The sequence below is a fragment of the Rhinoderma darwinii genome, chromosome 6 (genome assembly GCF_050947455.1).
Source record: "Rhinoderma darwinii isolate aRhiDar2 chromosome 6, aRhiDar2.hap1, whole genome shotgun sequence".
In the NCBI taxonomy this organism is placed as follows: Eukaryota; Metazoa; Chordata; class Amphibia; order Anura; family Rhinodermatidae; genus Rhinoderma; species Rhinoderma darwinii.
In genome coordinates, this window is record NC_134692.1 from 1,074,345 (window position 1) to 1,097,238 (window position 22,894).

Consider the following 22,894-nt stretch of genomic DNA (forward strand, 5'->3'; position numbering starts at 1 on the left):
TACTCCGCCTTGCGTCTGGACCGCCAACCGGAGGAACCTTTTGTGCGCGGCCAGAATCAGGACATGCATGTATGCGTCCGTGAGCTCGATTGTTACCAGCACATCGTTCCTTTTTCAGAAGGTTCATCCCTGACCGGATAGTCTCCATTTTGAAGGTTTTCCTCACCAGATATTGATTGACGAAGGTCAGGTCTATTACCAGCCTCCAACTGCCGTCTGATTTGGGCACAGGGAACACTCTGGAGTAAACGCCTTGCCCTTTTTCTGAGACTGGGACATCTTCCAGGGCTGCTTTCTAGAGAAAGACCTGCAGAAGCTGATGGACTATCGGATTGTGATGCCTGTTGAGAAAAAAGTGGTCTGGGGGGAGAGTTCTGAACTCCAAAGAGTATCCTCTCCTGGGGTTCGTTATGTTAATACACGATCAACAGAGCCAGTAACGACAGGGCAACTCCAACTTCAATTTATTGCATCCAATGCTGACAGGACAAGTCGCCTTCACTGCAGGAACAACACACAGTCCACAAAATCATCACAGGAAACTCCTCAGAGTGCCGGCCTCAGCTCTCCTGAAGGTCTAAATCCAGAAGATCTCCATCCTACCCAGGACAAGCCCTCATATACCCCTCAGGGGGAGGAACATCATGGCAGTTTGTAGTCACCATCATTATAATGGCTTTAGATTGTAGTTCTACTGTCTGTATGTGAGTTGTGTCCTTTGTACTATTATGTGTATTGCCACAGCCAGGATGAGGACACAATGGGGAAGAGAATTGGATCTGCTTGGTTTGCTGGCCTCTAGCTGAGTGATGGTGGTGCCTCCTGATGACCACCTGTGGGGACTGGACAATGAGAACACTTTATGTCTTGTGGACTTCACCTCTGACTCGTCTGATTGTCCATAGGCTGGAGACACGACCTGTGGTACCTGATTACAGAGTCATTCCTCTCTGGTGAGGGCTCACAATAAACCACACATAATGCACCATCACAGTTGCCGTTACCCAGTCGTCGGATGATGTCACCGACCACCGAGAGGAGAATCTCTGAAGCCTTGCTCCTACTTGTAGGATTGGCTGGGCGTCATAAACTGTTTGGATTTTGAGCGGGGTTCTTATTCCGAAAGGAGGAAGGGTTTTCCCGCTTCGTCTTAAACATGCGCTGACGTTCTGGAAACCTTCTTTTAAACATTGGGGATTATCTTCTCTGATCCTGAAAGTAACGCCTGCTATCCTTCATTTTAGGTTCAGGAAACCTATCCCCTTTGCCTTCCCCTAAGGAATTCAAAATATCCGTTAGTTGGGGACCAAACAGAGATTCTGGCTGAAAAGGGAGGCTACAAAAATTATTTTTGGAGAGGTTATCCCCAGACCATAACTTAAGCCAATGAGCCCTTCTGGCCGCAATCGATAGGGACAAGGCCCTAGATGCACACTGCCCTTGGGACTACATCCTCTAGATCCCTTGACAGGTGGCTTAGCCAGACCCAGAGTGCTCTAGCCACCGGTACTGAAGACAAGGAGGCTTTGCACGAGCCCACTGCTGAAGTATACACCTTCTTCAGAAGAAGGTTTCCAGAACGTCAGCGACTGGGTAACGGCAACTGTGATGGTGCATTATGTGTGGTTTATTGTGAGCCCTCACCAGAGAGGAATGACTCTGTAATCAGGTACCACAGGTCGTGTCTCCAGCCTATGGACAATCAGACGAGTCAGAGGTGAAGTCCACAAGACATAAAGTGTTCTCATTGTCCAGTCCCCACAGGTGGTCATCAGGAGGCACCACCATCACTCAGCTAGAGGCCAGCAAACCAAGCAGATCCAATTCTCTTCCCCATTGTGTCCTCATCCTGGCTGTGGCAATACACATAATAGTACAAAGGACACAACTCACATACAGACAGTAGAACTACAATCTAAAGCCATTATAATGATGGTGACTACAAACTGCCATGATGTTCCTCCCTCTGAGGGGTATATGAGGGCTTGTCCTGGGTAGGATGGAGATCTTCTGGATTTAGACCTTCAGGAGAGCTGAGGCCGGCACTCTGAGGAGTTTCCTGTGATGATTTTGTGGACTGTGTGTTGTTCCTGCAGTGAAGGCGACTTGTCCTGTCAGCATTGGATGCAATAAATTGAAGTTGGAGTTGCCCTGTCGTTACTGGCTCTGTTGATCGTGTATTAACATAACGAACCCCAGGAGAGGATACTCTTTGGAGTTCAGAACTCTCCCCCCAGACCACTTTTTTCTCAACAGGCATCACAATCCGATAGTCCATCAGCTTCTGCAGGTCTTTCTCCAGAAAGCAGCCCTGGAAGATGTCCCAGTCTCAGAAAAAGGGCAAGGCGTTTACTCCAGAGTGTTCCCTGTGCCCAAATCAGACGGCAGTTGGAGGCTGGTAATAGACCTGACCTTCGTCAATCAATATCTGGTGAGGAAAACCTTCAAAATGGAGACTATCCGGTCAGGGATGAACCTTCTGGAAAGGAACGATGTGCTGGCAACAATCAAGCTCACGGACGCATACATGCATGTCCTGATTCTGGCCGCGCACAAAAGGTTCCTCCGGTTGGCGGTCCAGACGCAAGGCGGAGTACAGCACTTCCAATTTACCTGCCTACCCTTCGGGATTTCGTCGGCACCTCGTGTGTTCGCGAAAATCGTGGTGGTCCTAATCGCAGCACTGAGACTGAAAGGGATATGTGTGGTTCCTTACTTGGACGACTGGCTAATAAAGGCATCATCAGAATCCCTTCTACAAGAACATCTCCAAACCACATTGGAGTTTCTTCACTTTCACTGGTTCCTGGTGAACTTCAGAAAGCCACAGCTCTCACCATCACAGAATCTGACATTTTTAGGGTTCATAGTGAATTCCCAGTCGATGACAGTCAAGTTGTCTCCAGAGAGGATTGCTGCAATCCGGGGTTCAATAGAACGCCTTATTTGCCATCGGAATATATTGTTTCGAGGAGCTATGAAAATCCTAGGTCTAATGACCTCATCCATAGATGCGGTGCCCTGGACCAAAGCCAACATGAGATCATTAGAGCTTGACATCCTCAGAGCCTGGGACAAAAATGTCAGAAATCTGGACGCCCTCTTCAAAGTCTCCAACTTCCCCCTTCAAAACCTCAGCTGGTGGTTAATCCCAGACACTCTCTGGTCCGTCAAGTCTCTGGGTCCCCCACCACAGAAAGTCCGCACAACGGATGCCTCCTCCTGGGGCTGGGGTGCCCATGTAGATCACCTATGGGTTCAGAACAGATGGAGTCAGAATGAAGTGTCACTATCCTCCAACATGAAGGAACTCAGAGCAGTGAGATTGTCGCTAATGTCCTTTCAATCCCATCTGAGAAATACCCTAATCCTGATCCAGTCAGACAACCTCGCAACTGTGTTCTATGTAAACAAACAGAGGGGAACGAGGAGGCCTCAATGTCAACCGAATGCAAACGACTTATGAATTGGGCAGAACAACATTCGTTAGGAATTTCAGCAGCTCACATCAAGGGCTCCTTGAACCACACCGCAGACTTCCTCAGCTGCAACATCCTCCATCCAGGGGAGTGGAGTCTCAACCCTCCGGTTTTCAGCAGCCTAGCTGCCACGTGAGGAGTGCCAGACGTGGATGTGATGGCATCAGAAGAAAACAACAGAGTCCTCGGCTTCTGTTCTCTGTACCACACCCACCATGCAGTAGCATAAGACGGCCTGTCTGTCAGTTGGGGAGGAAAATGAATCTACATTTTTCCTCCCCTCCTCTTATTACCCAGAGTATTGAAAAAAGTTTGGGACGATAAAGCGGAAGCCATTGCAATCCTGCCATTTTGGCCCCGCAGGGCCTGGTTCTCCCTAGCATTGTCTCTCTTGAAGGGCAGGTTCCTGAAACTACCAGTATCACCCGACCTCCTGTCCCAGAAAGGGGTGTATCACCCAAACCCTCACAGTCTACATCTCACGGCCTGGAGACTGACCGGGAGAACCTGGCAGAAATGGGACTGTCATCAGAAGTTATTAATACCTTGCTGTCAGCTAGATGACCTTCAACGGTCAAAGTATATAACAGAATTTGGACCCTGTTTACCTCCTGGTGCTCTAAAAATTCAGCAAACGTTGTCGCTCTGAATACTATCCTACAATTTCTTCAGGAGGGCTTCAATAAAGGTTTGAAGCTAAATAGCCCTAAGGTGCAGTTCACGGCAATTAATGCCCAATTGCAAAATCGTTTCTCCCACCAGCAGTTGGTGAAGACCTTCTTCAAGACTTTAAGAAACCTTAGCCCAGTCTCTCAGGTGCCCTCTCCTTCCTGGGACCCTTCAATAGTGGTGTCGGCTCTAACAAAGCCACTGTTTGAACCCATGCAAGAGTCGTCCATCAGATTTCTCTCCTTCAAGACCTTCTTCCTGGTGGCAATCACGTCGGCCAGGCGCATAAGCGAGCTGCAGGCCCATTCCTTCAAAGAACCATATTTAAGGGACCTGGGAGATTGTCTTCTACTACGTACCATGCCTGGGTTCTTGCCTAAAGTTTCTTCCTTTGGCAATAATATCTCTTGATTAATATTCCTAGTTCTCTTCCCTCATCCCCAAGGGGAAGATCAGGAGAGTTGGCATACACTGGATGTGAGAAGAGCAGTTCTCACCTATATTCAAAGGACAAAGGATTTTAGGAAAGCAGAAAATCTGTTCCGTCAACATGCCGGTCCTAATAAGGGGCAAAAAGCAAGTAAAGCCCCCCTAGCCTGGTGGATTAGATCAACTATTGAAAAATGCTATCATCCCAGTGACCTTCAATCTCCTCTGCAGATCAGGGCACAGTCCCATTTGTGTTGTGCTGCCAAGGACGATCAGGAAAACTAAAATATACTCACCGAAATTTTTATTTCCTGGAGTCCGTAGGCAGCAAAAGCTTATTTGGAGGAGGAATCGTACAATGGGTTTTAGCTCTGACCTTATGGTTCATATTTTGTGTGTATTATGTGTGTATTATGTGTGTATATTATGTGTGTATTATGTGTGTATTATGTGTGTATTATGTGTATATTATGTGTGTATTATGTGTGTATTATGTGTTTATTATGTGTGTATTATGTGTATCGTGTGTATTGTGTATATTATGTGTGTATTGTGTGTATCATGTCTATATTATGTGTGTATTATGTGTGTATTATGTGTATATTATGTGTGTATTATGTGTATCGTGTGTATTATGTGTGTATTATGTGTGTATTATGTGTGTATTATGTGTGTATTATATGTGTTTTATGTGTATATTATGTGTGTATTATGTGTGTATTATGTGTGTATTATGCGTGTATTATGCGTGTATTATGTGTGTATTATGTGTGTATTATGTGTGTTTTATGTGTATATTATGTGTGTATTATGTGTGTATTATGCGTGTATTATGCGTGTATTATGCGTGTATTATGTGTGTATTATGTGTGTTTTAGGTGTGTATTAGGTGTGTATTATGTGTGTATTATGTGTGTATTATGCGTGTATTATGCGTGTATTATGTGTGTTTTATGTGTGTATTATGTGTGTATTATGTGTGTTTTATGTGTGTATTATGTGTGTATTATGTGTATACATTCCTGTAAGCCTCTATATTCCGCCTGGCATCCTCTTGATTGGACTATATTTGCAGGAGGAATCGTACAATGGGTTTTAGCTCTGACCTATGGCGGCTGTGGGAAGGTAATAAACTTTGGAGGAAGCACTCGGTCATTTTGGGATTATTTGTGTCGGGTTTGGGCATTTTAATTAGATGAAACACAACTTATCTAGGAATTGGCTAAATCAGAAAATCCATATAAAAGTCAGAATGTCGGTGCAGTACAAATCATACTAAGGATCTAGTGAGCAAAAGACGACAGCGGATAATGGCGGCAGGATATTATATCAACACACGAGGGGTCCAGCCCTGCCCCGGGTGGGAGGCGGTAATATCGGATATTTCGGCTCTGCGGGAGGAACGAGGGGATATAAGCTCTTCCCTGGGTGGGGGGAAGGGTGAAGCAGCTTTATGGCACATATTGATGGGACGTTTCAAGGTCTCACCTTTACAATGCAGCAGGAAGTGACGGTTCAATGGAGTGAATTTTGCACTGAAGTAGGAACATTGATCACTTGCAAATCCACAGGAGAGACACTGACGGCTGAATAACCCCGAGATGTAGACGCTGGAAAGACAATTCATGAGACTAAAACAGTGGAGACGCCACAGAACTGAAATCGGTGACACGGTGAGAGAAGAACTGCCACAGGCGCCCCACGAGCTCTCAGCCACATAAGGGTACCCCAGAGATAGACGCACACGTCCCAGCTGAGGGCTCTGCATCTAATACCCAACATTCTGCAGCCTGGAGGTATTGCCCGATGATGAGAGATAGTGCTCGGTCACTCTGCCCCGTCTCACCAGTCCAGCACTCATTCTGCACCCCACCCTGGGACATATAATACAGAAAGCCGCCCTGTCCAATATCTGTCTGACCCCCGGAGCAGCGGCGCACGTGACGTCATCATAAGCTCTGCAGATCTATTTTACCTGTACAGCTGCCGACCCCTGGAGGAATCTTCTGTGCTGAGAAAATATCTGTCAGGGGGAAGAACAGAAACACGTTATGGGAATTTACGGAACTCCCAGGACATCTCCAGCAAATTTATGGAGGATCCATGACATGTTGGCGGCAGTGGACTATTGTGGGGTCGTCCTCCTCGACAATACAGCAGGATTATCATATATGTGAGATGTCGGGGGAAGGGTACAAAGCGCAGCTAGTTTGGCTGGTGGAGCATGTGCCTGTGTGCTCGATTCCAGGGGAAAGAGGGGGTACTAATAGCCATTCTGCCCAAGCCAAGAAATTTAGATACAGGGCTAGGGCAATGAGTGAAGGAAAGTATCATTGTAATATCCTGCGGAAAATTCAATCAAAGATCACATGCAAAAAACTGGAATATCCCAAAAGAAGCTTTGGATTCAGATAAGATTACCATAAAAACAATGCTTTATCAAGGAGATGATCTCTACATGTGGATGATGAAGACGATCTCTACATGTGGCTGTGCATGGTGGATGATGAAGGCGACCTCTACATGTGGCTGTGTATGGTGGATGATGAAGACGACCTCTATATGTGGCTGTGTATGGTGGATGATGAAGACAACCTCTACATGTGGCTGTGTATGGTGGATGATGAAGACGACCTCTACATGTGGCTGTGCATGGTGGATCATGGAGACGACCTCTACATGTGGCTGTGTATGATGAAGACAACCTCTACATGTGGCTGTGTATGGTGGATGATGAAGACGACCTCTACATGTGACTGTGCATGGTGGATGAAGACGACCTCTACATGTGGCTGTGTATGGTGGACGATGAAGACGACCTCTACATGTGGCTGTGACCTCTACATGTGGCTGTTTATGGTGGATAATGAAGAAGACATCTACATGTGGCTGTGTATGGTGGATGATGAAGACGACCTCTACATGTGGCTGTGTAAGATGAAGACGACCTCTACATGTGGCTGTGTATGGTGGATGATGAAGACAACCTCTACATGTGGCTGTGTATGGTGGATGATGAAGACGACCTCTACATGTGGCTGTGTGTGGTGGATGATGAAGACGACCTCTACATGTGGCTGTGTATGGTGGATGATGAAGACGACCTCTACATGTGGCTGTGCATGGTGGATCATGGAGACGACCTCTACATATGGCTGTGTATGGTGGATGATGAAGAAGACCTCTACATGTGGCTGTGTGTGGTGGATGATGAAGACGACCTCTACATGTGGCTGTGTATGGTGGACGATGAAGACGACCTCTACATGTGGCTGTGTATGGTGGATGATGAAGAAGACCTCTACATGTGGCTGTGTGTGGTGGATGATGACGACGACGACCTCTACATGTGGCTGTGTATGGTGGATGATGAAGAAGACCTCAACATGTGGCTGTGTGTGGTGGATGATGAAGACGACCTCTACATGTGGCTATGTGTGGTGGATGATAAAGAAGACCTCTACATGTGGCTGTGTGTGGTGGATGATGAAGACGACCTCTACATGTGGCTGTGTGTGGTGGATGATGAAGACGACCTCTACATGTGGCTGTGTATGGTGGATGATGAAGACGACCTCTACATGTGGCTGTGTATGGTGGATGATGAAGAAGACCTCTACATGTGGCTGTGTGTGGTGGATGATGACGACTACGACCTCTACATGTGGCTGTGTATGGTGGATGATGAAGAAGACCTCTACATGTGGCTGTGTGTGGTGGATGATGAAGACGACCTCTACATGTGGCTATGTGTGGTGGATGATAAAGAAGACCTCTACATGTGGCTGTGTGTGGTGGATGATGAAGACGACCTCTACATGTGGCTGTGTGTGGTGGATGATGAAGACGACCTCTACATGTGGCTGTGCGTGGTGGATGATGAAGACGACCTCTACATGTGGCTGTGCGTGGTGGATGATGAAGACGACCTCTACATGTGGCTGTGACCTCTACATGTGGCTGTTTATGGTGGATAATGAAGAAGACATCTACATGTGGCTGTGTATGGTGGATGATGAAGACGACCTCTACATGTGGCTGTGTATGGTGGATGATGAAGACGACCTCTACATGTGGCTGTGTAAGATGAAGACGACCTCTACATGTGGCTGTGTATGGTGGATGATGAAGACGACCTCTACATGTGGCTGTGTATGGTGGATGATGAAGACGACCTCTACATGTGGCTGTGCATGGTGGATCATGGAGACGACCTCTACATGTGGCTGTGCATGGTGGATCATGGAGACGACCTCTACATATGGCTGTGTATGGTGGATGATGAAGAAGACCTCTACATGTGGCTGTGTGTGGTGGATGATGAAGACGACCTCTACATGTGGCTGTGTATGGTGGATGATGAAGACGACCTCTACATGTGGCTGTGTATGGTGGATGATGAAGAAGACCTCTACATGTGGCTGTGTGTGGTGGATGATGACGACGACGACCTCTACATGTGGCTGTGTATGGTGGATGATGAAGAAGACCTCTACATGTGGCTGTGTGTGGTGGATGATGAAGACGACCTCTACATGTGGCTATGTGTGGTGGATGATAAAGAAGACCTCTACATGTGGCTGTGTGTGGTGGATGATGAAGACGACCTCTACATGTGGCTGTGTGTGGTGGATGATGAAGACGACCTCTACATGTGGCTGTGTGTGGTGGATGATGAAGACGACCTCTACATGTGGCTGTGCGTGGTGGATGATGAAGACGACCTCTACATGTGGCTGTGTATGGTGGATGATGAAGACTACCTCTACATGTGGCTGTGTATGGTGGATGATGAAGAAGAGCTGTACATGTGGCTGTGTGTGGTGGATGATGAAGACGACCTCTACATGTGGCTGTGTATGGTGGATGATGAAGACGACCTCTACATGTGGCTGTGCATGGTGGATCATGGAGACGACCTCTACATGTGGCTGTGCATGGTGGATCATGGAGACGACCTCTACATGTGGCTGTGTATGGTGGACGATGAAGACGACCTCTACATGTGGCTGTGACCTCCACATGTGGCTGTGTATGGTGGATGATGTAGACAACCTCTACATGTGGCTGTGTATGGTGGATGATGAAGACGACCTCTACATGTGACTGTGCATGGTGGATGAAGACGACCTCTACATGTGGCTGTGTATGGTGGACGATGAAGACGACCTCTACATGTGGCTGTGTATGATGGATGATGAAGACGACCTCTACATGTGGCTGTGTATGATGGATGATGAAGACCTCTACATGTGGCTGTGTATGATGGATGATGAAGACGACCTCTACATGTGGCTGTGCATGGTGGATGATTAAGACGACCTCTACATGTGGCTGTGGATGATGAAGAAGACCTCTACATGTGGCTGTGTGTGGTGGATGATGAAGACGACGATCTCTACATGTGGCTGTGTATGGTGGATGATGAAGACGACCTCTACATGTGGCTGTGTATGGTGGACGATGAAAACGACCTTCACATGTGGCTGTGTATGGTGGATGATGAAAACGACCTCTACATGTGGCTGTGTAAGATGAAGACGACCTCTACATGTGGCTGTGCATGGTGGATCATGGAGACGACCTCTACATGTGGCTGTGCATGGTGGATTATGGAGACGACCTCTACATGTGGTTGTGACCTCTACATGTGGATGTGACCTCTACATGTGGCTGTGTATGGTGGATGAAGAAGACAACCTCTACATGTGGCTGTGTATGGTGGATGATGAAGACGACCTCTACATGTGGCTGTGTCAGGGATCATTACTATGTATATTGTTTGAAAAATATTATCCTCACACACATATATATATACATTTCAGTTCTATGTGGAATATACTGATATATAATAAGTTCTTTGTTCATGTCGGACACACCTATGGAAGACACCGCCCCCTGGAATGCAAGAAGAGTGTGCATAAGAATTTGCAGCTGAGAAACCGGTGGGGGCTTGGGCACTCCCACATCTCTAGGGAGGAGGCATGTGTCTTTTTCTGTTTTACTTTGTTCTGAATAAAGTTTCAGTCTTCCTCCTAGCTGACTGAGGGAAGCTGTGTACCAAACATCTTTGGCTGGTTTACTTCTTTCCAGGCATGCCTTCAGCTTTCAATATACAGAGGTGGTTATCCGGTGTGAAATACGGACCTGACATTTTTGGCGCCCGACGGGGACCTCACTCGAGGAAATATCGAAATTCGGATAACCGACAATCACAGGGTGAAACAGAGGACCCGAGATTGCCCACTGATAAGGAATTTGATCACCTCCACAACACGGTAAGTGAGTTGATTTTATGAATCTTCGTCTTATCTGTGTTAGTGGACAGTCTTGTGGCGATCTGTAGAACTCTTTTGTTGATTTCCTGGATTATTTCAGGCAACAGAGGTGATATTTTCCGCTGTGAGGTCGCAAACCTGTGAGACCTTAGTCGCGCCCGACTAACCATCCTCTGTGTAATTAGGGACTAGATAGAAAATATAAACAGACCGGAGAGTCTAGAAAATATAAACAGACCGGAGAGCTGCAGACTGCGGAATTTTAATATTTCCAGCGAGGCCAGAGAGTCTAGATAAAGCTTGTTATATCCTAGCGAGATGTAATAAATACATTGCAGACTAGGAATTGTAATATTTCGGCGAGACTTAGTGTTGCAGACTGTAAAATTATAATATTTCCGGCCAGATCAAGAGTTATAGATCGAAAATTGTTATATAAATTACGTGTATAATATAGACTGTTAGAATGGATGGTTTACGGTCCATATTCAAATCTCCAGGATCGTCCGTAAAATGAAGAAATTGATGGAACTGTGTGGGATCCATAGAGGAGGTAGGCTCCAAGCCGCAGATTGGGCAAAAGGTATTCTGGAGAACAAACGGAAGTTGGAAGGTAGTAAGTTGATGGAAAGTGCTTTAGAGGGATTTGTAGTCGAGGAAGTTAGGAATAAGAAAGGTATTGTATGTATTAGAAAACACAGGACCAGCCGACGCCCGGTAATGGCGTCCGTACCTCATGTTGAGTGTGTCCTCATTGTGGGCAGGAAACCCCCCTGCCCCTGATGTGGCCACACCCGGCCCAACCAAATCAGTATGAAATAATCGCCTTGTTAATTTTGTCATTTGTAACACATGCCTCTGCAGTGTCTTTTCTATTTTTAGGTTCCATTCTAGTGTGCGGGACGCTGTTCACTGATGAAGCAACACGTCATCATAATATAGAGATGGTGGCCGACAGATTGGACTGTTACAGATTGTGTGTTTGATGATTTGAACGTAGATAATTCCTATACAATGGTGTGATGAATGATTGCAGATACGTATGTTGTTTTGCCAGCATTGAAAGGGTTAAGATTGTGAGACTAGAAGCTGTGAGTGGGTGCAGTCTGAAGACAAGGATTTTAATATGCACTGCTTTTAGAGATATATATATATATATATCAGTAATGTCTACAAACCTAAATAAATTTCTTCTCTTTGCGCATGCGCTGTTGTTTATAAAAGTTACGATATTTATGTGTTCTGATGTGATCAGATTTCATGTGTTTTGATGTTAATTCAGATGTATTAAACTACAGATACTGTGAGACACGGGGTTTTGAAAATGTATGTGCCCCCCACCATTCCCTATTTTTATATACAGTTTATTGGTTTGCAGTAATTAATGTTATCAGATATAATATTTTCTGTTTTATTGAATAACTAACTACAATTGTTTTGTTTTTGATTTCACACTTAAGTTATGTCATTGTAAAGATCAAATGTATTTGTCAGGAAAAAGTAATTTTTGTTTCAGGCTGTTGTACATTACAGGGGGTTAAACTAGTGCCCGACTTTGTTATGTTGAGATGTAGTTTTGAACTCTGCTACATTACTTTCGCAGAGTCCACAAAGGGGGGAATGGTGAAGGAACTGATCAAGTACAATTTTGGTTGTTTTTGAATAATGAATTTGGTTTCAGGAGATCTAAAAAATGTGTATGAGACCCCAATGAGTAATCCAGATTAAATGTGTATGAGAGTAACCTAAATTTTGAGGTTTTTCTGTGTAGATGGTTCCAGATCTTTCCAGAACAGTAAATATGGCACTGGGTAAGCTGTGCTGTAGTCTCCACCTAATATGAGGTATTGTGTAAAAGACCGTCCCCCTCCAGCAAATTTACACAGGAGGTGACGTCACTCACAGATGGGTCTTTACAGATTTAGATGGGGGAGAAGGCAAAACAAAAAAATTGTCTGGACATTGTTAATTTGATGTAAAGTTTTTAGGAATTTTTTATTTTTATTTGTTTTTGTATTAATCAAGTATTTGCAGAACCTGATAAAAGTGAGATTCTCAAAGTATTCTGGATTATCAGATGAGTGTGGAGAAGTGTATAACATTTGGTTTTATTTTAGAGGATGAAGACGCCACCCCTTTGAAATGTTCTATCTATATGTGACATGGGGTTTTAATGTAAATTTGTAATAAAGAGATTTTATTATACAGTATGTACAAGACAGGATACGAGACACCAGGTAAATTACCCAGAAACCACTCTCACCTTCTTGTTCATCTCAAGGAGCGGAGCTGGAGGTACTCGCTGAGGCTTGTAACCTGGAAAAAGGTAAGACGGCCGACATTTACACTGACTCTAGGTACGCTTTTGGCATCGCCCACAATTATGGGCCCATTGGTAGTAGGAACTTTATTGGATCATCGGGTAAGCCAATTGAGAGAGCGAGAGAAGACAGAACTGACAACAAGAGTATGTGCGGCCAGGTGTCAGTAAATTGGCTTGTCCCTGGATACACTAATGCCACCGCTAGGTGTGTAGCAGCCGGCATGATGTGCGCACGGCATGACATAGGTAAAACCGCAAAGGTACCTGTGAAAAGTACAGCCCGGCCAGATTACCTGTCCCAGCAACTGCAGAACATACAACTACCCGAGGTAGAAGTGTATGACAATGTGCTCGTGTGTGTAGACCTGTTCTCAGGGTGGCCTGAAGCCCGGTCGATATCTTCCCCACTGCAGACGTTGTGTGTAGTGACAGGGGAACAGTGTTATCCCAAGTATTGAACTGGTGTTTGTACAATGATAAGATGTCAGCAGTTCTCTAGACATAGTCCCAAGGTTAGTTTGTTTAATAACTGTATTTAAGAAGGGTTGTGGGAATATTAAATACTGAGGTTAAGTTTTATGTAAAGTTCTAGACCAGCCTCAGCATTGGACTGTTGGATGTGTCAGATAAAAGGTACAGAAGCGGAATATTCCAATTCGAAAACATTTTTATTTGTTTATTTTTGTTGTTATTGTGAAAGGGAAATTTTAGAGCAGAGAATTCTGTGCAGTGTATATGTGTATGTATAGATATATATAAAGAACAGAGGAATCAGTTTGTAGGTATCAGTTTTAGTTACTGACCAGTGTGAACATTTAAAATAAATCTGTCATTGTTAATGTATTTCTTCAAGTTAATTATCTGATTAAGATCAATTACTGGTTAGGCTATGAAAAGCTTGTTCTTCACAGGAAGAGTCCAACTGTGAGCGGAAGGCGTGAGAACCAGATTCTAACAAAATGTGGACGGATAAAGGAAGGTAAACCGGTAGCGCCCAATGCATTCTTGATGGCACTTGTATTGATGGTGTATGACCTCACATATGCCCCAAGACTGCAAGGATCAATGTGGTAAGATCTAATTGGTATGTCCCAGGCCTTACAGCTGTTGCTGCTAAATTCTGTTAGAGCGGTTTTATTTGCCTACAGAACAGTCCTGGCAGACCGGTGCCAACCTTATCATACCCGCCTCACACGAAGAGAACCGACCTTGAGAGGCCTTCCCAGGTAGAACGAACCAGATTAGAGTAAGAAAAAATTGGTTTGAGACACTTGTCAGATAAACATGTGGAATTGGTGTATATTTCTGTGAGGTGGAGATGTTCTAGGCCATCAGCTGAGATCAAGGTACAAATCCTGCTGAAAGAGTATCACCAAGTGCAAATGAAATGTACCCAGTAATCACACATCTTCTAGGTGCCCTGTCCATTGTAACAGAGAAGTTTTTCCTCATATATATACATATATATTGTTAGGGATCTGCCAGGTACTTCATCTAGGTATACTCCTGGGATTAATCAATCCACACCTGAGGCCAGACCTGTTCGACTGACACCATCTCCCACCAACCAGGGTGGCAGGCTCAGGAGTGGGAGAGCCTATCGCGGCCTGGTCTGTCGGAGTTAGCTCCGCCCCCTGTCCTTTATTACCTGCCCTGTTCTCTCCCTCAGTGCTTGTAATTCTTTTGGATTCCTGGCCCCACTGCTGCTTGCTCCAGCCTGCTTCTGCCGTGCTTCTGCCTTGCTGCAGTTCTGCTTGACCTGCTTTGCTTTGCCCCTGGCTTGCTTCTGTCTCCTTGCCCGCTTGGGTGTACTCACTTCGTCCTGGTCCTGACTGTCCGTTCGCCGCTCCGTTTCCTCGTGGCGTTCCGTGGCTACTGCCCCTTCCCTTGCATGTTCCCTGTTTGTTTTCCTGTGCACTTAGACAGCGTAGGGACCGCCGCCCAGTTGTACCTCGTCGCCTAGGGCGAGTCGTTGCAAGTAGGCAGGGACAGGGCGGTGGGTAGATTAGGGCTCACTTTCCCTTCACCTCCTTCCGGCCATTACATAATTACAAGCCCTTACCTAGTCTACCATTTCTCCTACGCTGACGCTATCATGGACCCCCTTGAGACCCTGGCCCAGCAGATGCAGGGCCTCTCCCTACAGGTCCAGGCCCTGGCCCAAAGGGTCAATCAGGGTGACGCTGCTTTAGTAGTACCCCTCACCTCACCTCTAGAACCCGACCTCAAGTTACCTGACCGGTTCTCAGGGGACCGTAAGACGTTTCTCTCCTTCCGGGAGAGTTGCAGACTGTATTTCCGCCTAAAGCCCCACTCCTCAGGTTCCGAGAACCAGCGGGTGGGTATCATCATATCCCGACTCCAGGAAGGGCCCCAAGAGTGGGCCTTCTCCTTGGCTCCTGACGCCCCTGAACTTTCCTCTGTTGATCGTTTTTTCTCTGCCCTCGGACTCATTTACGACGAGACTGACAGGACTGCCTTAGCCGAGAGTCAGCTGGTGACCTTACGTCAGGGTAGGAGACCGGTTGAGGAATACTGTTCTGATTTTAGGAAGTGGTGCGTAGCTTCTCAGTGGAACGATCCGGCCCTAAGGTGCCAGTTTAGGTTAGGATTATCTGACGCCCTGAAGGATCTGCTGGTTAGCTACCCCTCGTCTGACTCCCTTGACCAGGTTATGGCCCTAGCAGTACGACTTGACCGACGTCTCAGGGAACGTCAGCTAGAACGCTTCAGTGTGCTCCCCTCTGACTTTTCTGCGATCCCCCCCGAGGTCCCGTCTCCTCGCCCCTCCACGGAGGACTCGGAGGTACCTATGCAACTCGGGGCCTCCATGTCCCCTCGACAACGTAGGGAGTTTCGCAGAATGAATGGTCTCTGCTTCTACTGTGGGGACGACAAGCATCTACTGAACACCTGTCCCAGGCGCAAGAATAAGAAGCCGGAAAACTTCCGCGCCTAAGTGATCATCGGGGAGGTCACTTGGGCGCACAGGTATTTCCCGTTAATGTGAAACGCAATAAAATTTTGCTTCCCTTTCAGGTCTCGTTTGCTGGCCGGGCTGCCACGGGCAGTGCTTTCGTGGATTCAGGGTCATCTGCTAATATCATGTCTGCGGAATTTGCTATGTCGCTAAAGATGCCTTGTATTGATTTACCTTATCCTATCCCTGTAGTAGGAATCGACTCAACTCCCCTTGCTAATGGTTATTTTACTCAGCATACTCCTGTTTTTGAACTCCTTGTTGGCTCCATGCATTTGGAGCAGTGCTCTGTACTGGTGATGCAGGGATTATCGTCTGATCTGGTATTAGGTCTTCCCTGGTTGCAGTTGCATAATCCCACGTTTGATTGGAATACTGGGGATCTCACCAAATGGGGTAGTGAATGTCTTATGTCATGTCTTTCTGTTAACTCTATTTCTCCCCGGGAGGAGGTAAACACGCTTCCTGAGTTTGTTCAGGACTTCGCCGATGTGTTTTCTAAGGAGGCCTCCGAGGTGTTGCCCCCCCATAGAGATTACGATTGCGCTATCGATTTGGTGCCTGGTGCCAAGCTTCCTAAGGGTAGGATATTTAATCTTTCATGTCCTGAACGTGAAGCCATGAGGGTGTATATCCAAGAATGCCTGGCCAAGGGTTTCATTCGCCCCTCGACTTCTCCTGTAGGTGCTGGCTTCTTCTTCGTGGGGAAGAAGGATGGTGGTCTTAGGCCGTGCATTGATTATCGTAACCTGAATAAGGTCACCGTAAGGAACCAGTACCCACTTCCTTTGATTCCGGATCTTTTTAATCAGGTTCAGGGAGCCCAATGGTTTTCTAAGTTCGATCTACCGGGGGCATATAACCTTATCCGCATCAAAGAGGGGGATGAGTGGAAAACTGCGTTCAACACACCCGAGGGTCATTTCGAATACCTGGTCATGCCCTTTGGGTTGTGTAATGCCCCTGCTGTCTTCCAGAATTTTATTAATGAAATCCTGAGAGAGTACCTGGGTAATTTTCTTGTTGTGTACCTTGATGACATACTGGTGTTTTCCAAGGACTGGTCCTCCCACGTGGAGCATGTCAGGAAGGTGCTCCAGGTCCTTCGGGAGAATAATCTGTTTGCTAAGACTGAAAAATGTGTCTTTGGGGTACAGGAGATACCATTTTTAGGGCAAATCCTCACTCCTCATGAATTCCGCATGGACCCTGCCAAGGTTCAGGCTGTGGCGGAATGGGTCCAACCTGCCTCCCTTAAGGCGTTACAGTGTTTTTTAGGGTTCGCCAACTATTACAGGAGATTTATTGCCAACTTCTCGGTCGTCGCTAAGCCTCTTACGGACCTTACCCGCAAGGGTGCTGATGTCCTCCATTGGCCCCCTGAGGCCGTCCAGGCCTTTGAGACCCTCAAGAAGTGCTTTATCTCGGCCCCCGTGCTGATTCAGCCCAACCAAGAGGAGCCATTTATTGTGGAGGTTGACGCTTCCGAGGTGGGAGTGGGGGCCGTCTTGTCCCAGGGTACCAGCTCCCTCACCCATCTCCGCCCCTGTGCTTACTTCTCTAGGAAGTTTTCGCCCACGGAGAGTAACTATGATATTGGCAACCGCGAACTTCTAGCCATTAAATGGGCTTTTGAGGAGTGGCGGCACTTCCTGGAGGGGGCCAGACACCAGGTAACGGTCCTTACGGATCACAAGAATCTGGTTTTCCTAGAATCGGCCCGGAGGCTTAATCCTAAACAAGCTCGGTGGGCACTATTCTTTACCAGATTTAATTTCTTGGTTACCTATAGGGCTGGGTCCAAGAATATTAAGGCTGATGCTCTGTCACGTAGTTTCATGGCCAATCCTCCTTCTGAGAAGGATCCTGCTTGTATTTTACCCCCTGGTATAATCGTCTCTGCCACGGATTCTGATTTAGCTTCTGATATCGCGGCTGATCAGGGTGCAGCTCCCGGGAACGTCCCTGGGGACAAACTGTTTGTTCCCCTGCAATACCGGCTGAGGGTACTCAGGGAAAACCATGACTCCGCTCTATCTGGTCATCCTGGCATCTTGGGCACCAAACACCTCATTACCAGAAACTATTGGTGGCCTGGGTTGCCTAAAGACGTTAGGGCTTACGTCGCCGCTTGTGAGGTTTGCGCTAGGTCCAAAACCCCTAGGTCCCGACCTGCGGGCCTACTACGTTCCTTGCCCATTCCCCAGAGACCTTGGACCCATATCTCCATGGATTTTATCACCGATTTGCCTCCATCTCAGGGCAAGTCGGTGGTATGGGTGGTAGTCGACCGCTTCAGCAAGATGTGCCACTTTGTGCCCCTTAAGAAGCTACCTAACGCCAAGACGTTAGCTTCTTTGTTTGTGAAACACATCCTGCGTCTCCATGGGGCCCCAGTCAATATCGTTTCTGACAGAGGGGTACAATTTGTTTCCTTATTTTGGAGAGCTTTTTGTAAAAAGTTGGAGATTGATCTGTCCTTCTCCTTCGCCTTCCATCCCGAAACTAATGGCCAAACGGAAAGGACCAACCAATCCCTGGAACAATATTTAAGATGTTTCATCTCTGACTGTCAATTCGATTGGGTCTCATTCCTTCCCCTTGCTGAATTTTCCTTGAATAACCGGGTCAGTAACTCGTCAGGGGTCTCCCCGTTTTTCTGTGATTTCGGGTTTAACCCAAGATTCTCCTCCGTCTCCCCTGGTTGTTCCAATAATCCTGAGGTAGAGGATGTTCATCGGGAACTGTGCACTGTCTGGGCCCAGGTTCAGAAGAACCTAGAGGCGTCCCAGAGCGCACAAAAGATTCAGGCGGATAGTAGACGTTCTGCTAACCCCCGGTTTGTCGTCGGGGATTTGGTCTGGTTGTCGTCCAGGAACTTGCGCCTTAAGGTCCCGTCCAGGAAGTTTGCTCTCCGATTTATTGGACCTTATAAGATCATTGAAGTCCTCAACCCTGTATCCTTCCGTCTGGAGCTCCCCCCATCATTTCGCATACATGACGTCTTCCATGCCTCCCTCCTTAAACGCTGCTCCCCGTCCTGGTCCCCCTCGAGGATACCTCCTGTTCCCGTTCTCACCCCTGAGGGGGTGGAATTCGAGGTGGCCAAGATTATGGATAGTAGGATGGTCCAGGGCTCCCTCCAGTACCTGGTCCATTGGAGAGGATACGGGCCGGAGGAGAGGACTTGGGTACCTGCCCGTGATGTTCACGCTGGGGTATTGATCAGGAGGTTCCACCTTCTCTTCCCCACTAAACCGGGTCCCCTTAGTAAGGGTCCGGTGGCCCCTCATAAAAGGGGGAGTACTGTTAGGGATCTGCCAGGTACTTCATCTAGGTATACTCCTGGGATTAATCAATCCACACCTGAGGCCAGACCTGTTCGACTGACACCATCTCCCACCAACCAGGGTGGCAGGCTCAGGAGTGGGAGAGCCTATCGCGGCCTGGTCTGTCGGAGTTAGCTCCGCCCCCTGTCCTTTATTACCTGCCCTGTTCTCTCCCTCAGTGCTTGTAATTCTTTTGGATTCCTGGCCCCACTGCTGCTTGCTCCAGCCTGCTTCTGCCGTGCTTCTGCCTTGCTGCAGTTCTGCTTGACCTGCTTTGCTTTGCCCCTGGCTTGCTTCTGTCTCCTTGCCCGCTTGGGTGTACTCACTTCGTCCTGGTCCTGACTGTCCGTTCGCCGCTCCGTTTCCTCGTGGCGTTCCGTGGCTACTGCCCCTTCCCTTGCATGTTCCCTGTTTGTTTTCCTGTGCACTTAGACAGCGTAGGGACCGCCGCCCAGTTGTACCTCGTCGCCTAGGGCGAGTCGTTGCAAGTAGGCAGGGACAGGGCGGTGGGTAGATTAGGGCTCACTTTCCCTTCACCTCCTTCCGGCCATTACATATATATACATATATATATATATATATATATATATATATATAAAAAGGTGTTTGATGTCATTTAAGGGCCTGACATTATTGTATGTACTTAGAACGTTTATAATGTATGCGGATGATGTTATCACCAGATTAGTATTTATTTTAACAATTGACAAGAGTTGGGGGTCCCCAGCAAGTGCCAGTATATATGAACTAAAAGACTTTTAACACGATGAACTCCATCACTGAGATGCGGCAGGCATAGCCTGAGCCAGTACAACGCATTTATCATGAACGGACGACAGTGTCACAATTCTAAGCAGCCGCCCAGACAAGTAACTTGGAAGAGGATAGATACGGAGGGTTTGTGATAGTCACAATACAACTCCACTAATCCGCCTACGTGGGATCTCACCCCAGGCTCACAACATTAAGTAAGTGACAGTGCGACAATTATTACCATTAATAAAAATGTAGACTGGATTAATTATATATATATTACAACCAGCAGCGGTTTGTAGATTATACCAAGACAACCATCCTGTATCCTGAGGAGAATAGGGAAAGTTAGGACCACTCCGACACCTTGGAAGTCCAGGTACAAAGGGGGGTTACTTATAAGGAGTAGCTCGTCTCAAGCTGGTGAAGAAATCCAAAGCCCCTTCCCGCCTGGTTCGAGTGGTCAGTGGTAGGTTGCTAGGCAAGACTCAGGGATAGAGTAATAATATTTTTAGGGGGGACTGTCAGGGATCATTACTATGTATATTGTTTGAAAAATATTATCCTCACACATTTGTATATACATTTCAGTTCTTTGTGTAATATACTGATATATAATAAGTTCTTTGTTCATGTCGGACACACCTATGGAAGACACCACCCCCTGGAATGCAAGAAGAGTGTGCATAAGAATTTGCAGCTGAGAAACCGGTGGGGGCTTGGGCACTCCCACATCTCTAGGGAGGAGGCATGTGTCTTTTTCTGTTTTTCTTTGTTCTGAATAAAGTTTCAGTCTTCCTCCTAGCTGACTGAGGGAAGCTGTGTGCCAAACATCTTTGGCTGGTTTACTTCTTTCCAGGCATGCCTTCAGCTTTCAATTTACAGAGGTGGTTATTCGGTGTGAAATACGGACCTGACAGCTGTGTATGGTGGACGATGAAAACGACCTTCACATGTGGCTGTGTATGGTGGATGAAGAAGACAACCTCTACATGTGGCTGTGTATAGTGGATGATGAAGACGACCTCTACATGTGGCTGTGTATAGTGGATGATGAAGACGACCTCTACATGTGGCTGTGTATGGTGAACGATGAAAACGACCTTCACATGTGGCTGTGTATGGTGGATGAAGAAGACAACCTCTACATGTGGCTGTGTATGGTGGATGATGAAGAAGACCTCTACATGTGGCTGTGTAATATGAAGACGACCTCTACATGTGGCTGTGCATGGTGGATGATGAAGACAACCACTACATGTGGCTGTGTATGGTGGATGATGAAAACGACCTCTACATGTGGCTGTGTATGATGAAGACGACCTCGACATGCGGCTGTGTATGGTGGATCACGGAGACGACCTCTGCATGTGACTGTGCATGGTGGATCATGGAGACGACCTCTACATGTGACTGTGCAGGGTCGATCATGGAGACGACCTCTACATGTGGCGGTGTATGGTGGATGATGAAGACGACCTCTACATGTGGCTGTGCATGGTGGATGATGAAGACGACCTCTACATGTGGCTTTGCATGCTGGATGATGAAGACCACAACCTCTATATGTGGCTGTGTATGATGAAGACGACCTCGACATGTGGCTTTGCATGCTGGATGATGAAGACCACAACCTCTATATGTGGCTGTGTATGGTGGATCATGGAGACGACCTCTAAATGTGGCAGTGTATTGTGGATCATGGAGACAATGACCTTTACATGTGGCCGTGTATGGTCTATCATGGAGACGACCTCTAAATGTGGCAGTGTATTGTGGATCATGGAGACAATGACCTTTACATGTGGCGGTGTATGGTGGATCATGGAAACGACCTCTACATGTGGCTGTGCATGGTGGATGATGAAGACGACCTCTACATGTGGCTGTGTATGGTGGATGATGAAGACAACCTCTACATGTGGCTGTGCATGGTGGATGATGAAGACGACCTCTACATGTGGCTGTGTAAGATGAAGACGACCTCTACATGTGACTGTGCATGGTCGATCATGGAGACAACCTCTACATGTGGCGGTGTATGGTGGATGATGAAGACGACCTCTACATGTGGCTGTTTATCGTGGATGATGAAGACGACCTCTACATGTGGCTGTGTAAGATGAAGACGACCTCTACATGTGGCTGTGTATGGAGGATGATAAAGACGACCTCTACATGTGGCTGTGTATGGTGGATGAAGAAGAAGACCTCTACATGTGGCTGTGTGTGGTGGATGATGAAGACGACCTATACATGTGGCTGTGTATGGTGGATGATAAAGACGACCTCGACATGTGGCTGTGCATGCTGGATGATGAAGACCACAACCTCTATATGTGGCTGTGTATGGTGGATCATAAAGACGACCTCTACATGTGGCCGTGTATTGTGGATCATGGAGACGATGACCTTTACATGTGGCGGTGTATGGTGGATCATGGAGACGACCTCTACATGTGGCTGTGCATGGTGGACCATGGAGACAACCTCTACATGTGGCTGTGCATGGTGGATCATGGAGACGACCTCTACATTTGAATGTGTATAGTGGATCATGGAGACGACCTCTACATGTGGCTGTGTATGGTGGATCATGGAGACGACGACCTCTACATGTGGCGGTGTATGGTGGATCATGGAGACGACCTCTA

The 22,894-nt window shown here is 47.0% G+C and overlaps 1 protein-coding gene across 1 annotated transcript in view; it reads right to left on the reverse strand.

Annotated features, from left to right (window-relative positions):
* The window catches only part of DPP10 (dipeptidyl peptidase like 10), a 285,774-nt gene that overhangs the window by 40,729 nt on the left and 222,151 nt on the right, over positions 1 to 22,894 (reverse strand). The window contains 2 exon segments of the mRNA XM_075831017.1: positions 6,066 to 6,187; positions 6,553 to 6,600. Of these exon segments, the coding sequence (XP_075687132.1) occupies positions 6,066 to 6,187; positions 6,553 to 6,600 (170 nt within the window).